At 31.6% G+C, this 22,562-nt stretch overlaps 1 protein-coding gene across 7 annotated transcripts in view; it reads left to right on the forward strand.

The window, feature by feature from the left end:
- The window catches only part of UPF2 (UPF2 regulator of nonsense mediated mRNA decay), a 183,913-nt gene that overhangs the window by 21,105 nt on the left and 140,246 nt on the right, over positions 1 to 22,562 (forward strand). For 6 of the 7 annotated variants that reach the window (XM_074268647.1, XM_074268650.1, XM_074268645.1 and 3 more), the window contains exons 5-6: positions 10,997 to 11,194; positions 18,926 to 19,075. In XM_074268647.1, coding sequence (XP_074124748.1) covers positions 10,997 to 11,194; positions 18,926 to 19,075 — 348 coding nt within the window. The remainder of the gene's footprint in view (positions 1 to 10,996; positions 11,195 to 18,925; positions 19,076 to 22,562) is intronic. The other variant, XM_074268651.1, reaches the window with a different exon arrangement.

Genomic DNA, 22,562 nt, shown 5'->3' on the forward strand with positions numbered 1-22,562 from the left:
TAATTGTTAATATTAGTGTACTAATATTAATGGGTAGTATTAGATACAGATTCAGGAAGGATTTAGGACATTATTAGAATTGAGAAAAAACAATAGAAAAAAGTGTGTGTGTGTGTGTGTGTGTGTGTGTGTGTGTGTGTGTGTGTGTGTGTGTGTGTGTGTGAGATGGGGGGTTGTTATGGGAATTTAAAAAGAATCATGTAGTTTAGTATCAGAATGTTACTAAGTAACCTAATGGGGGAGTTCAAGATGTTTGAATTCTCTTTTCAGTCTCAAGTATAAAATACTACTTGAAGCTTTGATTGTTAGCTTCTCCAGATCAATTTCCGGCCTGCCTTCTTGTTTTCTTTAATTCCCTGTATTCATTAATGTTTTATGGGATTTAGTAATGATAAGTGAGGAAAGTAGAATTTAAGAATAAATGGGAAAGCTAGAAATTTTAAATAAAGTGATATATTTTTGTGACTTTTTGAAGACAGTTGTGAAAAATGAATTGTTGTTCCTTAAGTACTTGAATATTGATGATAATTATCTTAACATTCACTACTACGAAGCTCTCTTTAAATTGTTTCTGTTCCATAACTAGGTTTTTGTTGAGAGTGGGTGTGAGGAGGGCAATGAGGCAGTTGGGATTAAGTTAGTTGCCTAGGTTCACGTAGCTAATAAGTGGTAAATGTCTGAGGTCAGATTTGAATTCAAGTAGGTCCTCCTGACTTCAGAACCAGTGGTTCCATTTAATGGTTCCCATAATTAGATTTAATATGTAATTAGTCATTGTCAAAAATGTTTGAGTCTTTCTGGTCATTTTGTAGTTGTTTTTTCACTTGATATAAAGAAACTTCACAACAGTTTCTCAAACTCAGCATTATCCAAAACTGGATTTAGGGCAAATGAGTTCTTTTAAAACTGAATCTTATTTCTGACTTTACTATATTGTTAGTGATACTGTAATTTTTTTGTCTTTGGTAATTGGGTGGTACCAGTGGAGAAGGGCACAAAATATTATTGTTGTGGAAAGGACAAGAGTTGATAACTAATAATATATGAAAGTCAAATGGAAATTTCAAAAATTACAGGTTTTAGGGGCAGCTAGGGGGTGTAGTGGATAGAGCACCAGCCTTGAATTCAGGAGGACCTGAATTCAAATCTGGTCTCAGACATTTTAAACACTTCCTAGCTATGTGACCCTGGGTAAGTCACTTAACCCTAGCCTCAGGGGAGGTTTTAAATGTGAGCATTATAATATTCCTGATAGAATATTGGTCATAAACTATATTGTAATGGTGATCTTTTTTAATAACAAAATTTATTGAATTCAAACAAAAGACTTGGCACTGAAAAACATGTTGTTAATTCCAGTGGATGTAATAAAATATTAAGACTAAGTGGAAAAGAAAAATAGAAAATGAATTCTGGGAGAGCTATTCAAAATAAGAGATCACAAATTGAAACTTCTAGGAGTTTTAAAAAAAATTACTTCTTTCACACCAAAATTTACATTTTCAATTTTATTAGAAGAAATCTTTTCATATAAATTATTGTTAAAACACATCTATAGTTAACAGTTGCCAAATGGCCTTGTTAATGTAGATGTGAATTTTGCCATAGAGTTAATGTTATTAAATAAGCAGTTAATATAAAAATTCATACTTTGATATATTGGTCCTTTGAATGATAAAAAATTGTCATTGTTATTTTATTTTATCACTCAGTATTCTATATCAGATAGAGTAGGAGTAAGTTTTTAGTCTCGGTTCTTGTACAGGATGGGTCCAAATCCAGAAATAAAGAAGAGAACTTGAGGTTCTGTCTTTGATGAAAAATCTAAATTACACAAAATAATATGATTGGTTTACTAAAAGGAGGAGCACATTTGTTTCAGTGATTGAAAACTAGGCAGCATTAATGGCAGCATGAAGAATTTGGGGGAATGATAGAAGAGATAAATGGAGGGGAAAGCATATGAAGAGAGAAGTAGTAACAGTGTTTTTGCAGAAGTGATAGAGGGGATAAGATTTGAGACCTTAAACTGATCAGAAAGGAAAAGAAAAGAAAAAATCAGAATGGTATAGCAGTTTAGGTGCATTTAGTAATAATATAATAATCAATTGATAATCCCTGAGAATTTTCCGGCACCATAGTAGTAACATACTTCTAGAATGGCACTATAGTTTGTTATTACTTGCTACCAGGCAAACAACTCCATACACCTTAGCCCTTTAATACATCCTTTTTTATCAATGAATATTATTGAACAATGAATACTTGTAATATGTGTAAAAAATACAGTAAATGAATTTGAGCTGATCAAGAAAAATTTAATTATATTAAATATTCTGTATTCTAAGTCAGGAAATTCAATAGTGTGTTTTAAAAAGATTACTACTTTAACAAATACCAAATAAAAATTCCTAACAGCTCATTCTCTGATCATTTTAGATAAGTGGATGATTTCTGTATTAAATATGTGACATATACTTTTAAATTTTTCTTGTTTTAAAATTTAAAATATTTTGTTCTGAACTTGACAAAATATTAAGAAATTGTTTATTCATTTAAAACTTAAATGCAAAGTGAAAAAAAAAATTTCCAAGTATATAACAGAACATAGAGGATGCAGTATAAAGTACCATAAGTTTCCATTTCCATTTATGTTTACTAAATACTATACATTTTTTTTTTTTCAGCTATCCAGCTTTTCTAAGCTTCCTTTTAATTTTCTTTTGTTTTCTGGGGGGCACTTTTAATTTTTTTTTTCTCTCTCCCTACTCTGCCCTAGAGAAGACTACAATTAAACACAAATATATATATTTTTTATTTTTATATGTATGTGTGTATACACACACCTGTATACATATATACATACACATATGTATATGCAAAACCATATCAGTTTTTTCTCTGGAGGTGATTAACATCTTTCATAGGTCCATGTCTTTTCTAAAATCAACCAGCTCATCATTTCTTTTAGCATAGTAGTATTCTATCATTACAATTTGCTTAGCTATCCTAATTGAAAGACATCTATCATTTTAATGAATATGAAACTTGTAAGATGATGTCTCCGAGTTATTTTAATTTATATTTCTCTCACCAATAATGGTTTAGAGATTTTTTTATATGACTATATATAGTTTTGATTTCTTCATTAAAAAAACTACCTATTCATATCCCTTGACCATTTATTAACTGAGGAAAGACTCATTCTTATAAATTTGACAAAAGTTCTTTATATATTTGAAAAATGAGATCTAAGGTATTGTCTTTGGAATGTATTCTCAATTTTCAGTTTTTCTTCTAATATTGACTACATTGGTTTTATTTGTACAAGCATTTTTCATTAATATAATTGAAATTATCCATTTTGCACTTCACTGTGCTCTCCATTTCTTGTTTGTTCATAAGTCGTTCACCTATCCATAAATCTGATAAGTAATATGTTCCATGGTCTTCTAATTTTCTTGTGATATTTTTCTTTATATCTATCATGTGTGCATTTTGACCTTAGTTTGGTACATGGTGTAAGATATTGGTCTATGGTCAATTTCTGCCAAATTGCTTTCCTGCTTTCCCAACAATTTTTACCAAATAATGAATTCTCATCTAGAACTTTATCTTTATACTTCTCAGACACAAGGTTACCATGATCCTTTACTACAGTGTATCATATGTCTACTTTGTTCCACTAATCTACTCTTCTGTTTCTTAGAGAGAACCAGGTAGTTTTGTAATTTACTGCCTTGTAACATATAGTGAGGTCCGATACTGCCAAATATTCTTCCTTTACACCTTTTTATTTAATTTCTTCGAAATTGTTCATACTTTGTTCTTTCAAGTAACTTTTGTTTTGACTCAGTAAACTTTATTTATTTGCTAATTGAAATAACAGTGAGTAAATGGGTTAAGTTAAAGTGTCATTTCTATTGTATTGGCTTTACCTATCCATGAACAAATAATATTTCTCCAGTTACTTAACTTTGATTTTATTTGGATAAAATGAATTTTATAATTATGGTCATACTGTTACCGGGTCTGTTTTGGCAAATATGCTTTAAGATTTATTTAATTACCTCGGAGCGGCTAGGTGGCGCAGTGGATAGAGCACCAGCCCTGAATTCAGGAGGACCTGAGTTCAAATTTGATCTCAGACACTTAACACTTCCTAGCTGTGTGACCCCAGCCTCAGAGGAAAAAAAAAAAAAAAAAGATTTAATTACCTCTACCATATTTTAAGTAGATTATCTCTTACTATTTCTTCTTGCAGGATTTTACTGGTGATATGTAAAAATGCTGATGATTTATGTGGAATTCTTTTACATAATACTACTTTGCTAAAAATTATTGTTTTAATTAATTTTTAATCTTTAGGATTTTTTATGCATATGATCATATCTGCTCAAAAAAGATAGTTTATTATCTCATTTACCATTCTGATTGCTTTAATTTCTTTTTCATTTATTGCTATTGCTAGCATTTCTAAAACAACATTAAATAGTATTGGTAACTCATAGTGTAGTTTCCCTGTATATTTCTTTTTTTTTTTTTTTTAATTTTTTTCCTGTTTATTTCTTAATTAAATCCTTTTTACTTTTAATATTGATATCCTGATTACTACCCCTGTTTCTTTTACATCAGCTGAACACAGTAAATTGTACTCTACTTTGACTCTATGTAGCTCTCATATTTAGTTATGTTTTTTGCAAATGATGTATTATCAGATTCTGATTTTTAACCCATTTTTCTTTGTGGATAAATTTATTGCATTCAAAGTTATAATTGCTAGTTGTATATTTCCCTCCATCCTGTTTTTCCTCACTATTTATCCTTCTGGCCTTGTTTACCTATCCACATTTTAATTTACTTATAATCAGTTCCTTGCCCTAATCTACTTACCCCTTCCTTATTTTTCCCCATTTCTAGTGTTCATGACAAAGATGCTAGAATGGTTTTCATTTTCTCCATTTCATTTTACAAATGAGAAAATGGAGGCAAATAGATTTAAGTGACCTTTCCCTGGGTCATACAGCTAAAAACCCTAAGGATCTTTTCCCTCCCCCTTCCTTTTTTTTTTTTTTTTTTAAACTATGTAAAGGAGACTATTCTGCGACTCTTTTCTTACCTAGCTTTAATCATTGATTGGGCTAGATCAATCCAAACTGTGATTGTCAAACTCAGTTAAACTGAGACCTGTTAAAAGACCTTAATTTTCAAATCCCGAGCACTCCCATTGCATTCAGGGCCATATCCTATAGTCCTGACATATATCTTGTCCTTAGACCCAGATGGCTTTGAAGGACAGTGAGGTTGCTGATTTTTATACAGCCCTCTTTTATTTAAATCCACTTCATTTGTATATCTTGGTGTCATGATCCTCTTTGAGAACAAGGATAAATAATAGCAATAACTCTTGTCTTCTTATTTCTTTATAAATTTAGTAATCTTTTATGCCTTCTAGGATGCTTATATCATTTCTTCTTTTACACAGTTTCCAGTGAAAGGAAGGTTCTAGCACTACCAGGCCTCTTCTCCCACTTCTACATTAGTTCTTCCTTTCATACCTCATTTGGATGAGATAATTTCATCTTTTTTACTTCTCTCTACCCAGTTTTTAAAGAATTAACCCATTTTACCTCAGCTTAAGCCTTTCTTTTAAACTACCCAAGTAATGATGACAGTCTTAAGAATACTGATATTTCCACATATAAGAATAGTTTCACCTTCGTAAATCCCTTATAATTAGTCATTCATGTTTACCTTATATTTCTTCTGAATCTTTTTATGTCGAATTTTACATTGAGTTGGGTTTTTTTTTTGTCACAAATATTTGAAAGTTTTTCAGTTCATTGAATAACCTTTTTTCTTTCTTCCTCCCTCCCTGTCTTCCTTCTTCCATCCCTCTTTCCTTCCAGCCTGCCTGCCTGCCTGTCTTCTTCCTCTTTCCCTCTCTTCAAAATATTATTTTCCAAAACCTAGCTGCTAGGTTTTATGTGATTTCTTGTGACTTATAGTATTTTGTCCTTAATCTGGGAGCTTTGAAAATTGATTATGATATTCCTCTAAATTTTCATCCTGGGATCTTTTTCCAGGTGGTAATGTTTGGATTTTTTTTTATTATTATTATTATGATTATTATTTATTTATTTACCCTTTCATTCTGGAATTTCAGGACAATTTTCCTTAATAATTTCTTACAGTGTACTAATACGTTTTTGGTCATAACTTTCAAGTAATCCAACAGTTCTTATATTGTCTCTTGATTTATCCTCCAGATCAGTTGTTTTTGCTAATAAGATGTTTCACTTCTATTTTTTTTTTTTTTATTCTTTAGATTTAATTTTATTTACTGGTGTTTTGTCATTAGCTTTCCATTGCCCAATTCTAGTTTTCAAGAATTACTTTAAGTTTTTTTTGATCTCTTTTTCCATTTGATTGACTTTTTGCAATTTTCTTGGATTGTTCTTATTTTTTCCTCCCTAATTTTTCCTTAGTCTCTTTTATTTGATTTTTAGAAGTCTTCCAAGAATTATTTTGGGGCTAATGACCCCATTTGAATTTTTTTTTTTTGAGGTAGGTTTTTAGAATTAGCTTTTTTGACTTCACTACAATGGCTTTTTAAAACTTCACTAGTCATTTATCTAAACTGCATTCTCTTCCCCCTAGAACGGATTTTTATTGATTTATTTATTTTTTTTCCTTCATCAGAATTTTCACTAATACCTTTCCTCCTTCCAGAGAGCTACCCCATAGAACAAAAAATATTTAAGGACAAAAGGAAAGATACTCAACAGTGTACAAGGGTACTATTTTTCCTTGATTTTTCCAATATTGATTATTTCCATCTTTAGTCCTTTTTTAGAGAGATACTTCTAAATGATCGATAATAGTTTTTGTCACTATTGTTTTATTATTATTATTATATTTATGTACCTTTCTTGTATTTCTGTTGTCTAGGGTGTTTAAAAATTAAATCATTATTCTCATTTGGTTTTCTTCCTAAAAATGTTTCATGTGTCTTTTTTATTGATAAATATTTTAAAATTTAAAATATTTTAAATTTTAAAAAATAAAGCTTTTATTAATAATTATGCTTATGATGACATCTTGAGGAGCATCTCGAGCTCCTTTGCTCTTTGGAACCATTTCATTCTGAGGTTTCTGATGCATTCAAAACAATCTTATGTCTTTCAGATTTCCTTTCCTTTATATTGGAGGTTCTTCTCCAGAATGCTTGAAAAATTTATTTGTTTGTCCTGGGAATTGTTTAATTTAAAGACTACATGTATACATGTTATATACAGAAAAGACTTTTTAAGAAAAAAAAAAAAGAAAAGAGGCAATCTGAATTCTTTGAATTGTTCCTTTGTTTTGAGTACTCAAAAGGCCTGATCATTTTTCTAGTACTATTACTTTTGTTATGGTGCTTAGATTTTTTTGATTTGTTATATTCTCTTGAAAAACTTTAGTTCTTTTAATTAATTGTTTTGCTTGCATGATTATCATATTTTTTTCATCTTTTAGGTTATCTTTCACTTCTATGTGTTTGTATTACCAGTCATTTATTTTCTTTTGTTTCTTTTGTGAGATTTGGCTACAAATTAGTTTTGCTGTGTGGGCTATAAATTCTGTTTTTACAATTCTTATTTCTACATTAAACCATTTGTGGACTTCTATTATGGTCCCATGTCCATTTGAGGAATTCTTGGAAGTCCTTTACCTTATCATGTGTTTATTTAATTTTCTTTTGTTTACATAGCTAGGAATATGGGAAGCCATATTCCTTTTCTTTTTTTTGTTTGTGTTTCTGAACTGATGATTATTTGTATTATGTCATGGCCTTTAAAAGATGTGTTTACTCTGTTTACCTTTTTAATATTTATTTAAACTATCTCTGTGTTATAATATAGGGCTTCTTAAACTTTTTCCCTTTTCTGGTGACCCTCATAATTTCAGGTATATAAGTATATAAAGTAGACATACAAATCAAACAGTTACTGATAATAAATCATAATTTTGTGACCACCCCTCCTTCCCAATCAGTTACAAGATCTTATATGGGGTCATGAACTGGTGTTTAAGAAGTTGGGCTCTAATATATGATAAGTTATTTATTTTTTTTATGTTCTAAGATTTACCTATATTCTTTAGAAATCTTGTTTAGAAGATACTAAAACTCTTTAACTCTAGTTTCTCCAATAATTCAGTTCTTTGTGTCTATTAAGCTAAAGTTAGTAAAAAGGTAAAGTGCTATATGTAAAGACAGAAAAACAAAAACAGATTTCAATTCAGGAAAAAATAACCCTAGTATTAGAAACAAATGGAGGAAAACTTAACTTTTATAACTTTAAATCTTAATGAATTAAATAATTAAATGAAAGAATGGCAGATTACATAAGAAATAGCATAATCTGTTGTTTACAAGTACATACTTAAAATGTTATAGACATAGAACAAATATGAGAACTTTCAACAAAATTTATTCTGTATCAAAATTACCTATTGGCATATGAAAAAGTACTCTGAATCATTTTTGATTAGATAAATGCAAATTAAAACAACTCTGAGATACTTCCTCACACATATCTGATTGGCTAATATGACAAAAAAGGAAAGTAATAAAGATTCGAGAGGTTGTGGGAACTTTGGGACACTAATGCATTGGTAGTGGAGTTGTGAACTGATTTAGCCATTCTGTGGAGCAATTTGGAACTTTGTCCAAAGGGCAGCCAAACTGTGAATATCTTTTGATTCAGCAATATCACTCTTAGGTATTTATTCCAAAGAGATCATTAAAAATGGAAAAGAACCTATATATGCAAAAATATTTATTCAGTCCTTTTCTTTGTGGCAGAATATTGGAAATTGAGAGGATACACATCAATTGGGGAATAGCTGAACAATCTGTGATATATGAAAGTAATGGAATACTATTGTGTACTAAGAAATGTTGAACCGACAGATTTCAGAAAAACTTGGGAAGACATGTATGAACTGATGTTTAGTGAAATCAGTAGAGCAAGGAAAACATTGTACTCAGTGTCAGTATCTTTATGTGATGAATAACTATGAATGATTCAGCTCTTCTCGGCAAAACAATTATCCAAAAAAAAAAAAAAATGTAAAGAACTCATGAAGAAAAGTGCTGTATCCTGATAAAAGAACTGATGGACTCTGAATTCAGATTTAAGCATATTTTATTCTTTCCTGTTTTTTTTTTTTCCTTTTTGACCTGTCTTCTTTTACAACTATGACTAATAGGAAAATATATTTTACATGATAGTACATATATAAACTACATTAAACTGCATGTCATTTTCACAAGAGTGGAGAAAAATTTGGAACTCAGAATCTTGTAAAACTGAAAGCTAAAATTTTTCTTGACATATAACTGGGGAAAAAATAATTTACTCCATATCAAAGAGCAGTTTTAATCATTCTTACTGGAAAAAGCAAAAAAAAATTTTTTTCATCATAGAAAGATAAATGTAAAAACTACATTTGTTGAAAGGAAGCATACAGACAACAAATCAATATCATCATTAAACTTATATGCCCTAAATGCCTTAGCATTTAAATAAATAGAGGAAAAAACTAAAAACTGAAATACAAGAAGACATAGTTATGCAATGGTAGCCCAAGGCTTTTTCCCTTCCATCAGTTTTCAGTAAATCTTCTGAAAGAAAAACAAAATTGGAAATGTAGAATTGGACAGATTTCTGGAGAAATTACAGTTCAAGAGACTTAGAGCATTTTTTAAAAAGAACTTGCTAAAGATTATGCATTTTTCTCAACAGTGCATCAGAGTTTTACAAAAACAGGTAATAGAGCATAGAGATAACTACAAATAAGTATAAAAAGGCAGAAATAGTAAGTACCTCCTTTAAAGACTTTAATGCAGTAAACATAATATTCTGTTCATGAACATAAATAAAAGGCACAGAACCAAATCGAGACTTATATGATTCTGAATAATGAGGGAGCCAAAGAAGTCATACAAATAATAATTACACGAAAGAAACTGATAGGGATGATGTGCCAGCATTTCTTGGATGCGCCTAAAGAAACCCTCAAAATAAAAAATTACATCTGTTAACCACACACATAAATAAAATAGAAAAGTGTTTAATATCTGGGATATTTAACTCTTCCAAGAAATTTAATACAAAGACTTTTCCATTTTACTAATTCCTTTCTTAACATAAAGGCATTAATTTTATTTGTGCAGAATGTGGCCTTTTTTTTTTTTTTTTTTTTTTTTTTTTTCTTTTTGGTTGTTGTTACATTACTTCTATCACTTGTTTGAGCAAAAATCTGTCTTCTACCTACAACTATGAAGGGCATATAAATTACATCTTAAGTTTTTAATAGTGTGATATTTAAGACTCAAATCATGTATTTATTCTGGACATTATTGATATTATCAATATTCTATTTGGAAATACAGACTCCATCATTTAAGGAACATTTTTATTGAGGTAGTAATAGTACATAGGCATTTGTTATAAAGACTATTAACTATGTGATTAGTTCTGTTGATATTAGATATTATAGCAGTAAAGAAGAGATGTTATAAGGTGTTTGCTAAAGGACATAGAAGTTTTTCGTATAGACCCAATATATCACATAGCTTTCTAATTTTTTTTTTTTTAATTCTCAAACTTGCAAACTGGTTTAAAAAAAAAACTACTTATGCCTCCCATTTCATTTTTTTACACTATGTATTTCTTTCCAGTGTTTTAAACAAGTTTTTGAACTTTTTAAAAATGCCCAGATTTTGTTGTTTAAAATAAAAGGTGGTCTTATAAAAGTTTGGTTCTTTTTTTTTTTTTTTTTTTCTTTAACTTAAGTAAGAGATATTAATTTGGATATTTCTTAGCATGTTCTGGTTATGATTTTAACAGCTTTCAAATGAAAATGCTTATTGAGTAAAACAAATTCTCATTTTTTGTTACATTCAATATGTATACAGTGGTGCTAACTATATGTGCTTTGTTTGTAGAGCATGGCCCTGGAATTGATATCTTTACACCTGGTAAACCTGGAGAGTATGACTTAGAAGGTGGTATATGGGAGGATGAAGATGCTCGAAATTTTTATGAGAACCTTATTGATTTGAAGGCTTTTGTTCCAGCCATTTTGTTTAAAGACAATGAAAGAACATATCAGAGCAAAGACTCTAATAAAGAAGATTCCAAAGGTAATATTACAAATAAATTTTAAAATATACAGAAATCTGTTTCAGAAAATATTTTGCCTGGGGTTATTTTAATTATAATTAAGATCATTTTGTTAATTTTAAGATTTTTGAAGTGATAGGGATAAATTTTGTTAGCTAGGTCATTTAGTTGAGGTGATCATAATACACTGTGATTTTTGGTAATAGCATATTGGTTTGAACATACTCCAATTGGTGATTGTATTTATTAAGACTTAATGAATACATATAAGATTCTGCTAAGAATGGTTCTTCAAAATGTGACAGATGGTATATAAACTTATTATATTTAAACTCAAGGCTTTTTTTTAGTATCATACTTGTGTATGAGGAGTCTTCAGTCTTTTTGTGAGGAATTACTTCTTGATTCTCAAAGCTAAGAAGGGTCATTATGTATTTATACAATCCTTGTTTTGTCTGGAAATAGAAATTACTGTTTCTGGGAATTCAGGGAATCCTGTGATTCCCCTAGAGCTTGTAACAAACTGCAAAGTGATAGATGCACAATGTGGATATTTCTTTGTAAAGGTTTTGAGATTTGCCGGTAGATTGTGATATACTGTTTGAATTTCCTTGACAGACTTTTCAGCAACATTTTAAAAATTGTTACTTTGTGGTTCAGTGAATTGTGATGTTTGAGATTTGTTTGCTTTGTGATTGGGCAGATATCCTTAAAGTACTTAGTGGTATCAATATGTCATTGTTTACATTTCTTTTCTAGGAGGAATATGTCATAGAATGTTTCTCATTCTTAGCATTTTATTAACAAAATCTTAGAATTTTACATTATTTTTTATTTAGTTTTGTTGGTGATTTTTTTTTTTTTTTTTTTTTTTTTTTTTTTTTTTTTTTTTTTTAAAGCAGATAGCAGGGTGAGGATAAGGAGGGCCAGAGGAGAGGCTGTTTTTCCTTGAACAATATGGAAAACATTTCATGTTGCCTCATCCATTGGAATATGATTACAAAGGGATCATAGTGAATGAAAATTACCACTGTGCTTTTGTGAAAACTTTAAGTACAAAAATTACATTATATTGAACTTTGAATTAATATTATCTTTATGATATATCATTATGAGACTCTTAAGTTTTGTCAGCTTTTAAAGTTACCAAATACTAAATTTCAGTGAAGAGTAACATACTCTTCTGTTTCTGGTTTTTGTAATTGTAAAGTATATTCTTTGCCCAAGGTCACTTTCTAAAATATTTGTTGGCTAATAGTTTTTCTGATTTTTAAGACTTTAAGAATTTTTTTTTTACATTCTAAACTGGGTTACCATAACCATATTTATATATTACTATGCGATAATAATATAAATATGACTTTTATTGAATTTTGTTTGTCTCTTTTTCTTGAGACCATTGGGATTGGAGAGGTAATATGGCAATGAATTATGACACTGAAAAAACACCTTTTGTTAAAGTGTTATGTAGCTCTTTCAATCATTTTCATTTTAGTGGTACTGCATTCTTGATCTGAGTTGAATAGATATATCTCCTTCTTGCCTACTCTTATGGACACTACCAAAAGTTTGTTTTCAGTGATAGGCAAAAGCATCAAATCCTTAAATTGAAGAAGAAAGATCAGAACTTATAGCAACCTATTAATAACTCTTAGGTTGTTACTTTTTACCCATCTAAATTTTCTTGATTTACAAGACCATTGATAATCTGATTCCAGCAACTTTTCTACTCTTATTCCCATTGTTCTGTAGCTTTTCTGAAGCACAGAGGATTCATAGTGACTAGTTACTGAACTGATTGACAACTGACAAACTGAAATTCTTTAAGCAGTGATCTGATCTTGTTACTAGTTCAAGAAATTTTAGGAGTTCCCTATTGTCTTCAGGATAAAATGAATATTTTGTCAAGCTTTTAAAGCCCTTTGCAATCTTGGCTTTATTTTATTCACATTGTTCTTCTTCATTCAGTTTTAGCCAAACTGGCCTCTTTGCTATTCTCCATACTTGATATTCCATCTCCTTTTTCCTTGCATTTGGGTAGGCTCTGTGCTACCTTGCTTGAAATGTACTCTTTCTTCACCTCCTTAAGTAATCAAGCATCATCACGTTAATCTACTGAAATGCCTTACCACTTGATCTCTCTATATCTTCTATACTATTATTGGGGGGTTTTGTTTGTTTTTACTACAATAGCTCTTAAATGTAATTTTATGCATGATTCTTTGATGCTATTTTTAAAAATAAATTTTTGTTATTTCATTGTTATATGGACTGTGGCTCTCCCTTCATCCCGTTTTCATTTTATAACAAAAAACATATTTTACAAAAGAGAGGGGGAAAATTGACAAAAGTGCTCTGTATATTGAAAAACTCTTACACTATATTTGGTGTATATTGAACAAAATTCGACACTATATTTGGTATTCTATACTCATGGGATTCCCCTACCCTCAAAGAAGAAATGAGATGTCTTCTCATTAGCTCTTCTTTAGGGATCAAGCATATTCTCTATAGTTTTACAGCATCAATTTTCAGTTGTTTTGTGGTGGTGATTCTTTTTGTTTACATTGTTGTAATATGACAAATAAAAAAAGAAGATAAAGGTCCCTATTATTTGGCTTCATGTTTTATCAGTTTTATTTCCCCTTATTCCTGCAGTACACACACACACACTCACTCTCTCTCTCTCTCTCTCTCTCTCTCTCTCTCTCTCTCTCTCTCTCTCTCTCTCTCTCTCTCTCTCTCTCTCATGCGCGGGCATGCATATATACATATTCATTCTCCCTTTCCTCTTCTCTCCCTTCCCCCCCCCCCCTCCCATCCCATTCAGGGTATTCCAGTTTCTTTTCTGTCCCTTACAAGTGCCTTCTTCAGTTCCAGTTCTGTGTTTTTATACTTCTCTTTTCATTCCACAACTTCTCAGGAAGCTGTTACTCAGGATCTAGCCAATCTACTTGTGGCCTCTATTTCCCCTGTGATTTCTCAGGCAATGCTTTATAGTTCTTCAGTCTTCCTGTGACCTTTGTCCTTTCCCCCTGAGATTTTCCAGGAAATATTGCAATCCCTCCCAAATTCAGCTGTCCAGGTATCTTATGGCCTCTTCTGAGTTTTACTGTCAAGGTATCCTTCAGCCCTGGGTCTAAACTCTGGCTTTTGCCTTGGCTCCCAGTCTTTTTCCAATGTTCTGGAAATAGTTTCTAGATCAGATTGACCTCATATTGCTGTCTTCTGTCTTTCTGTTATGGGGAATTCCTTCCCACTTGGGAATCAGACCTCCTGAGGTTCACAGATCTGAATATCACCACAAGGTTGGTAGTCACTGATAATCTGCCAGTATTCACTCTTCAATGACTGGCATATTCCTTCCCTGTCATGCTCTATTCCAGTGATTCTAAATCCTTGGCTGTTATTGTAGAAACCTTCCTTTCCACTTCCAGCATACTCTGGTTTGCTTGTTCCATAGTTAACAAATTTGCTTTCATTTTTCTTTCTCACTTCTGGGACTCATTGAAACCTGGCTAGCTCTTGATAATGAGAATTATCACTAACGATATTCTTTAGAATGAGATACTCTTTAACTCTCCAGCTTGATGAGGTTCCCAGAACACCTTTTGTTTTCCATTGTCTATTCAGAGCATTCTCTTTACACTACTGGGGTTTTCTCAGTCAGTATTTATCAAGCCATCGGGATTCTGGTAGGTGTTACATTCTGACCGCCTATACTCTCTTTCCTTACTCTGTGAGATCAGCACCTGCCTCAAGGTCTTTTTCTCCCCAACTCCTTCCCACACACCCTTCAATATACATATAGCAGTACCTCAAGAACCTTGATTTCACAGTTTCACAATTTACTCATTTCACTTTCACAAATAAAAACGAAAACATGTAGATGATTATAAAGTTAAAAAAAAAAAAAAGAATGTTTTGGTCCCTGAATTGAAAATTAAAAATAAAAATAAAAATAAATAATTTACTCTTTTCCCATGACCTACTCTACACCTCCACTTTATTCTACACAGCAATATGCTCAATCTCCAAGTGTTTATGAATGCTAATAATATTCCTTTATCAGATCATAATCTTTTATGTAGCTCTATTTCTTTTTATTTTATTATCCCTATCCCTGTTCTTCTTTCTCACTGTGATTTCTCTTTCTTTCACCCTCAGTTCTCTCCTGACCATTAACCCTTCACTGAGTGTGCTCTGTTCCTTACCATATCTTGATATCTTGGTGTACCAATTCAGCTGTATACCATCTTCTTTTAAATGACTTATCCCCTCATCCTATCAATAGTGCCTTTGTGGAAAACCCAATTTTGGATTATTTCCTCTCCGTCAGCTGTCTTTGTTGCTATTCATATGTTGATGAATGAATTTGGAGAAAACTCTGAAAATATGGTGACTGGGTCCACTACAAATTTTTGTTACATAATCTTTAAATAGGCCTTCATTATTATTGCACCAAGGCAATTTTTTTATACCTTTCTAATTGATTCACTATTCTACTTCTGCAATGACTTTTCTCTGCCCTATCAGATTTTCTAAGAAATTCTCTCCCCTTATCCTCTCATTTGAAAGCCAACCTTTCTCCTCAAAAATTGAGGCCATTCACTCAAAGCTCTCCTCTTTCTCTTCATCTCATAACACTAAGATATCTTTTACTACTGTTACCTCCTTCATCCCCGTGTTAGATTAAAAGTGTCACTTGGCAAAGGAAATCAATCCTCTGCATATATTCTTGATCCTCTTCCATCTTTGCTTTTTTCAGCAAATTGCCTTCTCTGTTATCCACACTTTTAACTAATAGTTTTCAGTCTCTTTTTACTGGTGCCTTTTCTGTTGCCTCTAAAGACAATCTGCCACCTGTTAAGGGGGGGAAAACTCTTTTGACAAAGAATTGGTAATCAAAGGGGTGCCAAATAATTGGAAAATGGCTGAACAAGTTGTGGTATATGAATGTAATGGAATATTTTTGTGCTATAAGAAATGACAAGCAGAAGGATTTCAGAAGAACCTGGACTTACATGGACTGATGCAGAGTGAAGTGAGCAGAAACAGAAGAATATTGTACACAGTAATAGCAACATTATGTGATGATCAGCTGTGATGACTTAATTCTTCTCAACAATACAATGACTCAAGATGGTGTCTAAAGACTCATGATGGAAAATTCAGTCTACATGTAAAGAAAGAACTGATGGAGTCTGAATATAGATTAAAACATACTGTTGTCAATTTAAATTTTTTCATGCTTTTTTTCCTCCCTCTTTTTCCCCTTTTCATTTTTTTCTTTTACAAGCTGACTTAATGTGAAAATGTTTTACATGATTACATATATTTATTACTTATATCAAATTTTTTGCCATCTTAGAGAAGAGGGGAGGGAGGGAGAAAATTTGGAACTCAAAAAAGTGTTAAAATTGTCTTTACATGTAATTGGGAAGAAATTTTAAAATACTATTTAAAACAAAAAAGAAAACTCCCTTCTTCTGTTCATTTCCTGTAGCTTAATCATACATTTCCCTTTTATGGCTTAATGTTGAGAAGAAGACTAGTTATGTTGGGTAGCATTACTTACTTTCCTTTTTTTTTTTTTTTTTTTTTTTTTAAAGAAATAAAAAGGAGAAGGGAAAAATATTGGTAAAACTAATCAATAATATTAATATGTCAGGAAAAAAACTCTGAAAATAAATACAGTCTTTTACTCCTGTGGACCTCTTATTTCTGCTAAAGAGTAGAGTTGGGAGTGTTTTCTCAGAGCTCTCTTCTCTGGGGCTCATCTCATAAAACTAAGATGTCTTTTACTGTTATTTCCTTTTTAATCCCTGTCTTAGGTCAAAAAGTGTCACTTGGCAAAGGAAATTTTTTTTTTCTTTTTTTAAACATTTTCTTTTTTTCTTTTGTAATTAGTAGCATTCACTTTTGTCTCTTTGTGGTTCTTCCATTCTATGTGGTAATTACTGTTTATATTATTTTTTTTGGCTTTACTTCACTCAAATAAATCTATCTATGCATCTGTAAATATATCACATTTCACTTTTTGGAATTTAGTAACATTGCATTCCATTTATGTACCCATAGCATATTTAGTCACTCTCCAGTTGATGGGTATTTAATTTGTTCCCATTGTTTGCTACCACAAGAAGTACTATTATTAATATTTTGTTGGGTATAACAAAACTAATGAATTAATTAAATTATTTTTTCCTCAAATGAACCAATCCTTTACCACCCATCCCCACTATGAGAAAAAAAGAAAAACAAAACCCATGTTACAAACATGTATAATAAAAAGAAAATTTCCAAATTGGCCATGTTAAAAAAAAAAAAATGTGTTGCTGTGTACTCTGAGTTATATGGCTGCTATTTATCAGTGATCCCCTTATGGTGTGAATCTTGGGATCAAAGGGCATGGTCATTGTAATCACTGATTACACAATTCCAAATTGCTTTCCAAATCCTAGGTCTACAAAAATGCAATAATGTGGAGTATTTTCTCTTTTTTCTAAATAATTAGTGGACTGGCTTCCAATTTCCTCTTTCCACAGAAACTGGTCTCTTAATTGCCAAGTCAAATGGTCTTTTCTCATCTTTCTTGACCTTTCTTCAGGCTTTGACACTGCTCATTACTGTCTTATCTTTGATACTATCTTTTAAATTTTCAACACTGTTCTTATCCTTTGGTTTCTCCTCTTTCCTGTCTGACTCTCCTTACACTCCTGTGTGGGAACTTTATCCAGGCCTGTTAACCATTAGTGTCTGAAACCCCCTACTCTTCTCCTTCATTATTATTTCACTTAGTAATCTTATCAGCTTTAGTAATTTCCAAGCAGGAAATTCTCTGTTCTCATTATTTAGTCTACATTTCTCTCCTGACCTTCAGTCCCACATGTCCAGTTGTCTTAAGGAACATCTTGGAACTAGATGTGCTAAAGACATCTTAAACTCAACATGTCCAAAACAGGAATTATTCTTTTCCTGCAAAACCTCCCCTCAGCTACATTATTTTTTATCCCTTATATTATCTAATAGAAGGGTATATAGTAGATAACCAATATATATATTTTTTAACTTACACTCATAAACACACATTTAATAACATCTCTGAAATTTTAATGAAGGCATACAACAGTCTGATTTTTCCCTTGCACTTTTATCCCCTAGTGCCTAGTCCAGTGCCTGGAACATGATAGGCACTTAAAAATACTTGTTGATTGGTTGATTTGCTTTTCAGACAGAACTAGCTTTTTATTAATACCTTTTTTTCTGGAATGTTAAGTATACTTGTGAAGTGTTATGATGGTCTAATTATAATATCATCATGTTAAAAAACTTTTCAGATTTGTGGTAGCAAAAGTTTTTAGAACACGAATATTTTTTAAGTGTTAGAAGTGAAATGAAATAACTTAAATCAAATTCTTGTCTATTTACATGAGAGGCAGTGTGGTATAGTGGGTAGAGAGCTGACTTTTGAGCCAGGAAGATCTCTCAAGTCCAACCTCTGATAACTAGTGATTCTGTGATTCCGAGCACATCACTTAATCCTTCCATTTTCTAGGCAACTCTCTAAGACTTTAAGTTGCAGAGAATGCATTGTACCTGTATTGGTAGAAGGAGTTTTCTTAAAAGGGAATTCTCTGTACCAATGAAATCACAGGTCCAGTCTTGATCATCCCTGTCCCTATTTTACACAGCACACCTGAAATTAGTAACACACAATTCAAAGATCCTTTTGCTGTCTCTTGAAATAGAGTCAAAGGAACCTAAGGATAATAAAGATGTGTCAAATACAGATGATTTGGAACTTGAGTTGGAGAACCTGGAAATTAATGATGATACTTTGGAATTAGAGGGTGGTGATGAAGCAGAAGACCTTACAAAGAAACTTCTTGATGAACAAGGTAAAGCATAATTTTTGTAAAACATTTAGATTTAATTTTTGAATATTTTTGTACATAAACCCCTTTTATTAGCATATGAGATACTAGAAACTTACAGCTATTGACCCTGTGTTCTAAAGTTATTAGGTGATTACTTTGGGGGAATTGATCTTTATAATAAAAATGCTGTATATGTCTGCATGAATGCAAATTATTGATATTAATCATTGAAGTAGATGGGAAAATGAGGACTTTATAATTAATTGACATTTTACTTTTTCACTGCTTGACAGCATTCCCCAAATACTGAACTTAATTTAATTGCATGCTTCCAATATTTACAAATTAGCCATAAATTTATTTGAACATGATTCTTAAGTTGGATAGATATATAGCGAAGATACACATTATTATGTTAGTGTTGGCATTTTAACTTAGAGAATCTGAATTTGAAGGCTCCTTAGAGGCCATTGAATACAATTTGTACCTGAATAGGAATCATTCAACGAGTATTTATTAAGTGCTCGCTATGTACCAGGTGTTTGCTAAGTGCTAGGTATAAAAGGAAAAGCAAAAATAGTCCTTGCCTTCAAAAATCTGGGGAGACATCATGTAAATAACTAGGTACATATAAGAGATACACAGAATAGATAAGGATATTATGTCTCACTCTTTGAGATCAGAAGATATTAGTATCCACAAGGACTGGGAAATGTCTCCTACAGAAGGTAAGATGTGAAATGAATCTTGATGGAACCCAGGGAAATTGAGATTTGGAGATGAGGGAGTGGAGCATTCCTGGCACTGCTGGTGGGAAGGCAATAGCTAGTGCAAAGTCTTGTGTTTTTTTAAGTAGAATACAGTAGGTTCATCAGTGAATACATGGAGGCAATTAAAATGTCAGAAGATTGTAAAGGTTTAAAAGGGCAAAGTTATGAAGAGCTTTAAATTCTAAACCAAAGGTTTTAATTTTTTATCCTGGAGCTTATCAGGAATCATTGGATTTCATTATGTAGGGGTCTTACATGGGCAGGTATGTACTTTAGAAATATTATTTTGGCAGCCAAATAAAATCTGTATTGGAGTGGGGATCTAATCTTTGGCAGAAGAATTATAGGGAGGGACAGCCCACCATCTCCCTAGGCAAGCCATTCCACTTTTGTGTTACTATTTGTTAGGAAGTATCAAGTCTAAATTTTCCTCTTTGCAACTTAAATCCATTGTTCTACCTTTTCCCCTTTGGAACCAAACTGAACAAGTCTAATTCCTCTTCTTTGGTAACTCATCAGTTGCTTTAAGACAGCTATCATTCCCCTGTTTGCTTGCCTCTCCCTACCTACCCTATACCTACAGTCTTCTCTTCTCCAGAATGAACATCCCTAGTTTCTTCACTGATCCTCATATATGGCTTGCAGTTGATGTCCTTCATCATCCTTTTTATAAGCTGCAGAGCATCCAGGGAAGAGCAATGTTCTTCTTATAGCAATACCAAGTACTGACCCACAGTACTCCAGATGTGGTCTAACCAAGGCAGAGTACAGAAGGACCATCACCTCCCAAATCTAGTTAAGGTACCTCTTACTGTCACATAGTTAGTCTTAATTGATTCATTGAGCTTGGTATCCACTAAGATTCCCAGCTCCTTTTCATAATAAATTACTGCCTTGTCTCCCCTATTTTATACTTGGGAAACTCAAAATGTGTTTAGTGATGTGATGTTGGAGAACTTTAGATATCTAGTTTACTTGGGGCTTGCAGTCTCCAATCCATTTGTGATTTGCCAGTTGAAACAAGGAGTACAATGTTGGAAGTTGTAGGGAAGGGCCCCAAGCTGCTGTTCTGCTTTGAAACTTGACTTAAGGATCCAGCTTTCCTGTTTATAAACTCTTAACAAATTATGCTTCATGTTCATCTGCTTAGATATCTTTCCTGTTACCCTGTGGCTAAATAAATCTCTATACACTAGTCAATATCTCTTGTTTTCATAAAAACAGTATGTAATATTTTGTCAAATGCTTTGCTAAATCTTAAGTCAACCATGGCTCCTGTATTCTCTATTAATCTAGTAACCTTGTCAGTTATGAAGTTAGATTTATCTGTACTGATGTTTGGGTTTTTTTGTTTATTTTTTAATAAAGCTACACTGGTTCTCTGTGATCTTGACTTTAATTTCTATGTTTTCTAACATATTTATGATATGTTTTTCTGGAATACTTTTAATGCAATTGTATAATTGAAAATTGAAAGTAAGTCTTTGGTCACTATGAGATCCATGATGCCATATCTTCATACTGGCTAACATTTAAAAATGTCCTACCTAATATTATCAGCTAATATAAAGAAAGTATTAATTCAGTTCCCTAAAATTGTCACATATATTTGAATTTGTACTATTAGAAATTATAATTTTATAAAACATGATAATTAATTCTAGCACAATAGAAATATATTGTGCAAATTTGAAAAATGACAGTATTTGAAGGGATTCGTTATTGACAGTAATAACTTAGTTGTACACTATCCTGACATGAATTAGATGGTAAGAATGGAGCATTGAATATGTGCTCAGGAAGGAGTAAGCACTCTTGCAAGTCTGGAGAAAGGATGGAAGAAATCAGTGCTCTTTTCTACTTAATCTGGAAGAGGACAGTGTTTATACTAGATAGTGAGATATGGGGAGCTTACTTTTTTGTTTTCCCCTTTATTTATGGGAGCAGCTAAGTGATAGTGTTAAACTTTTGCATGTGGAGTCAGGAAGAAATAAATTCACATTTGACCTTCGACACTTAATGTGCCATTCTGGGACCCTGACTTAAGTCACTCAACCTATTTTAGCCCAAATTTTCTCATATGCAAAATGGAAGTAATAATAGCACCTGCTTCATAGAGTTGTAAAAATCAACATATACAAATCATTTTACAAATCTCAAAGTACTACCTAAAACTAATGTTATTATTTCATTTTTTAAAATGCCTGCCAAGTAGTATTTTCTGTCCTTGAAAAGAGATAAGGAATATAGTACTCCTGTGACTGTTACATGTATTTCACTAAGATAAAATGATACATTTTCATTGATAATATATTAATTGCTTATAAATTTTTTTTGTTAATAATCTTTTAAACTTTTTTAGATGTAAATGCATAAATGGTTATATCTTGAGATTGTTAATAGAATTGAATGTAAATTTTTTTAATTGGATTTAGGTAATTTCATTATTAAGTCAAATATGACAGAGTCATAATGATGTTCTACTGCATTACATTTACATTTGAACCTAGTAATTTTTAATGGTAACCACTTGATATGTTCTTGGGTTTTTGTTTTTGAAAACTTAAAGAGAAGTAAGCTTTCTACTTTTTGTTTCAATAAATTTAAGTTTTTCATAGTATGTATGTAGACTTTCAATGATGCATGGCAGGGATCAGTAACCTATGACTTTTAAGATGATTTTGAGTAACTGTAAAATTGAGTAGGCAGAGTTTATCTTTGGTATCCTTACCTTATTT

This window comes from Sminthopsis crassicaudata, chromosome 5, assembly GCF_048593235.1.
Source record: "Sminthopsis crassicaudata isolate SCR6 chromosome 5, ASM4859323v1, whole genome shotgun sequence".
NCBI classification, from domain to species: Eukaryota; Metazoa; Chordata; class Mammalia; order Dasyuromorphia; family Dasyuridae; genus Sminthopsis; species Sminthopsis crassicaudata.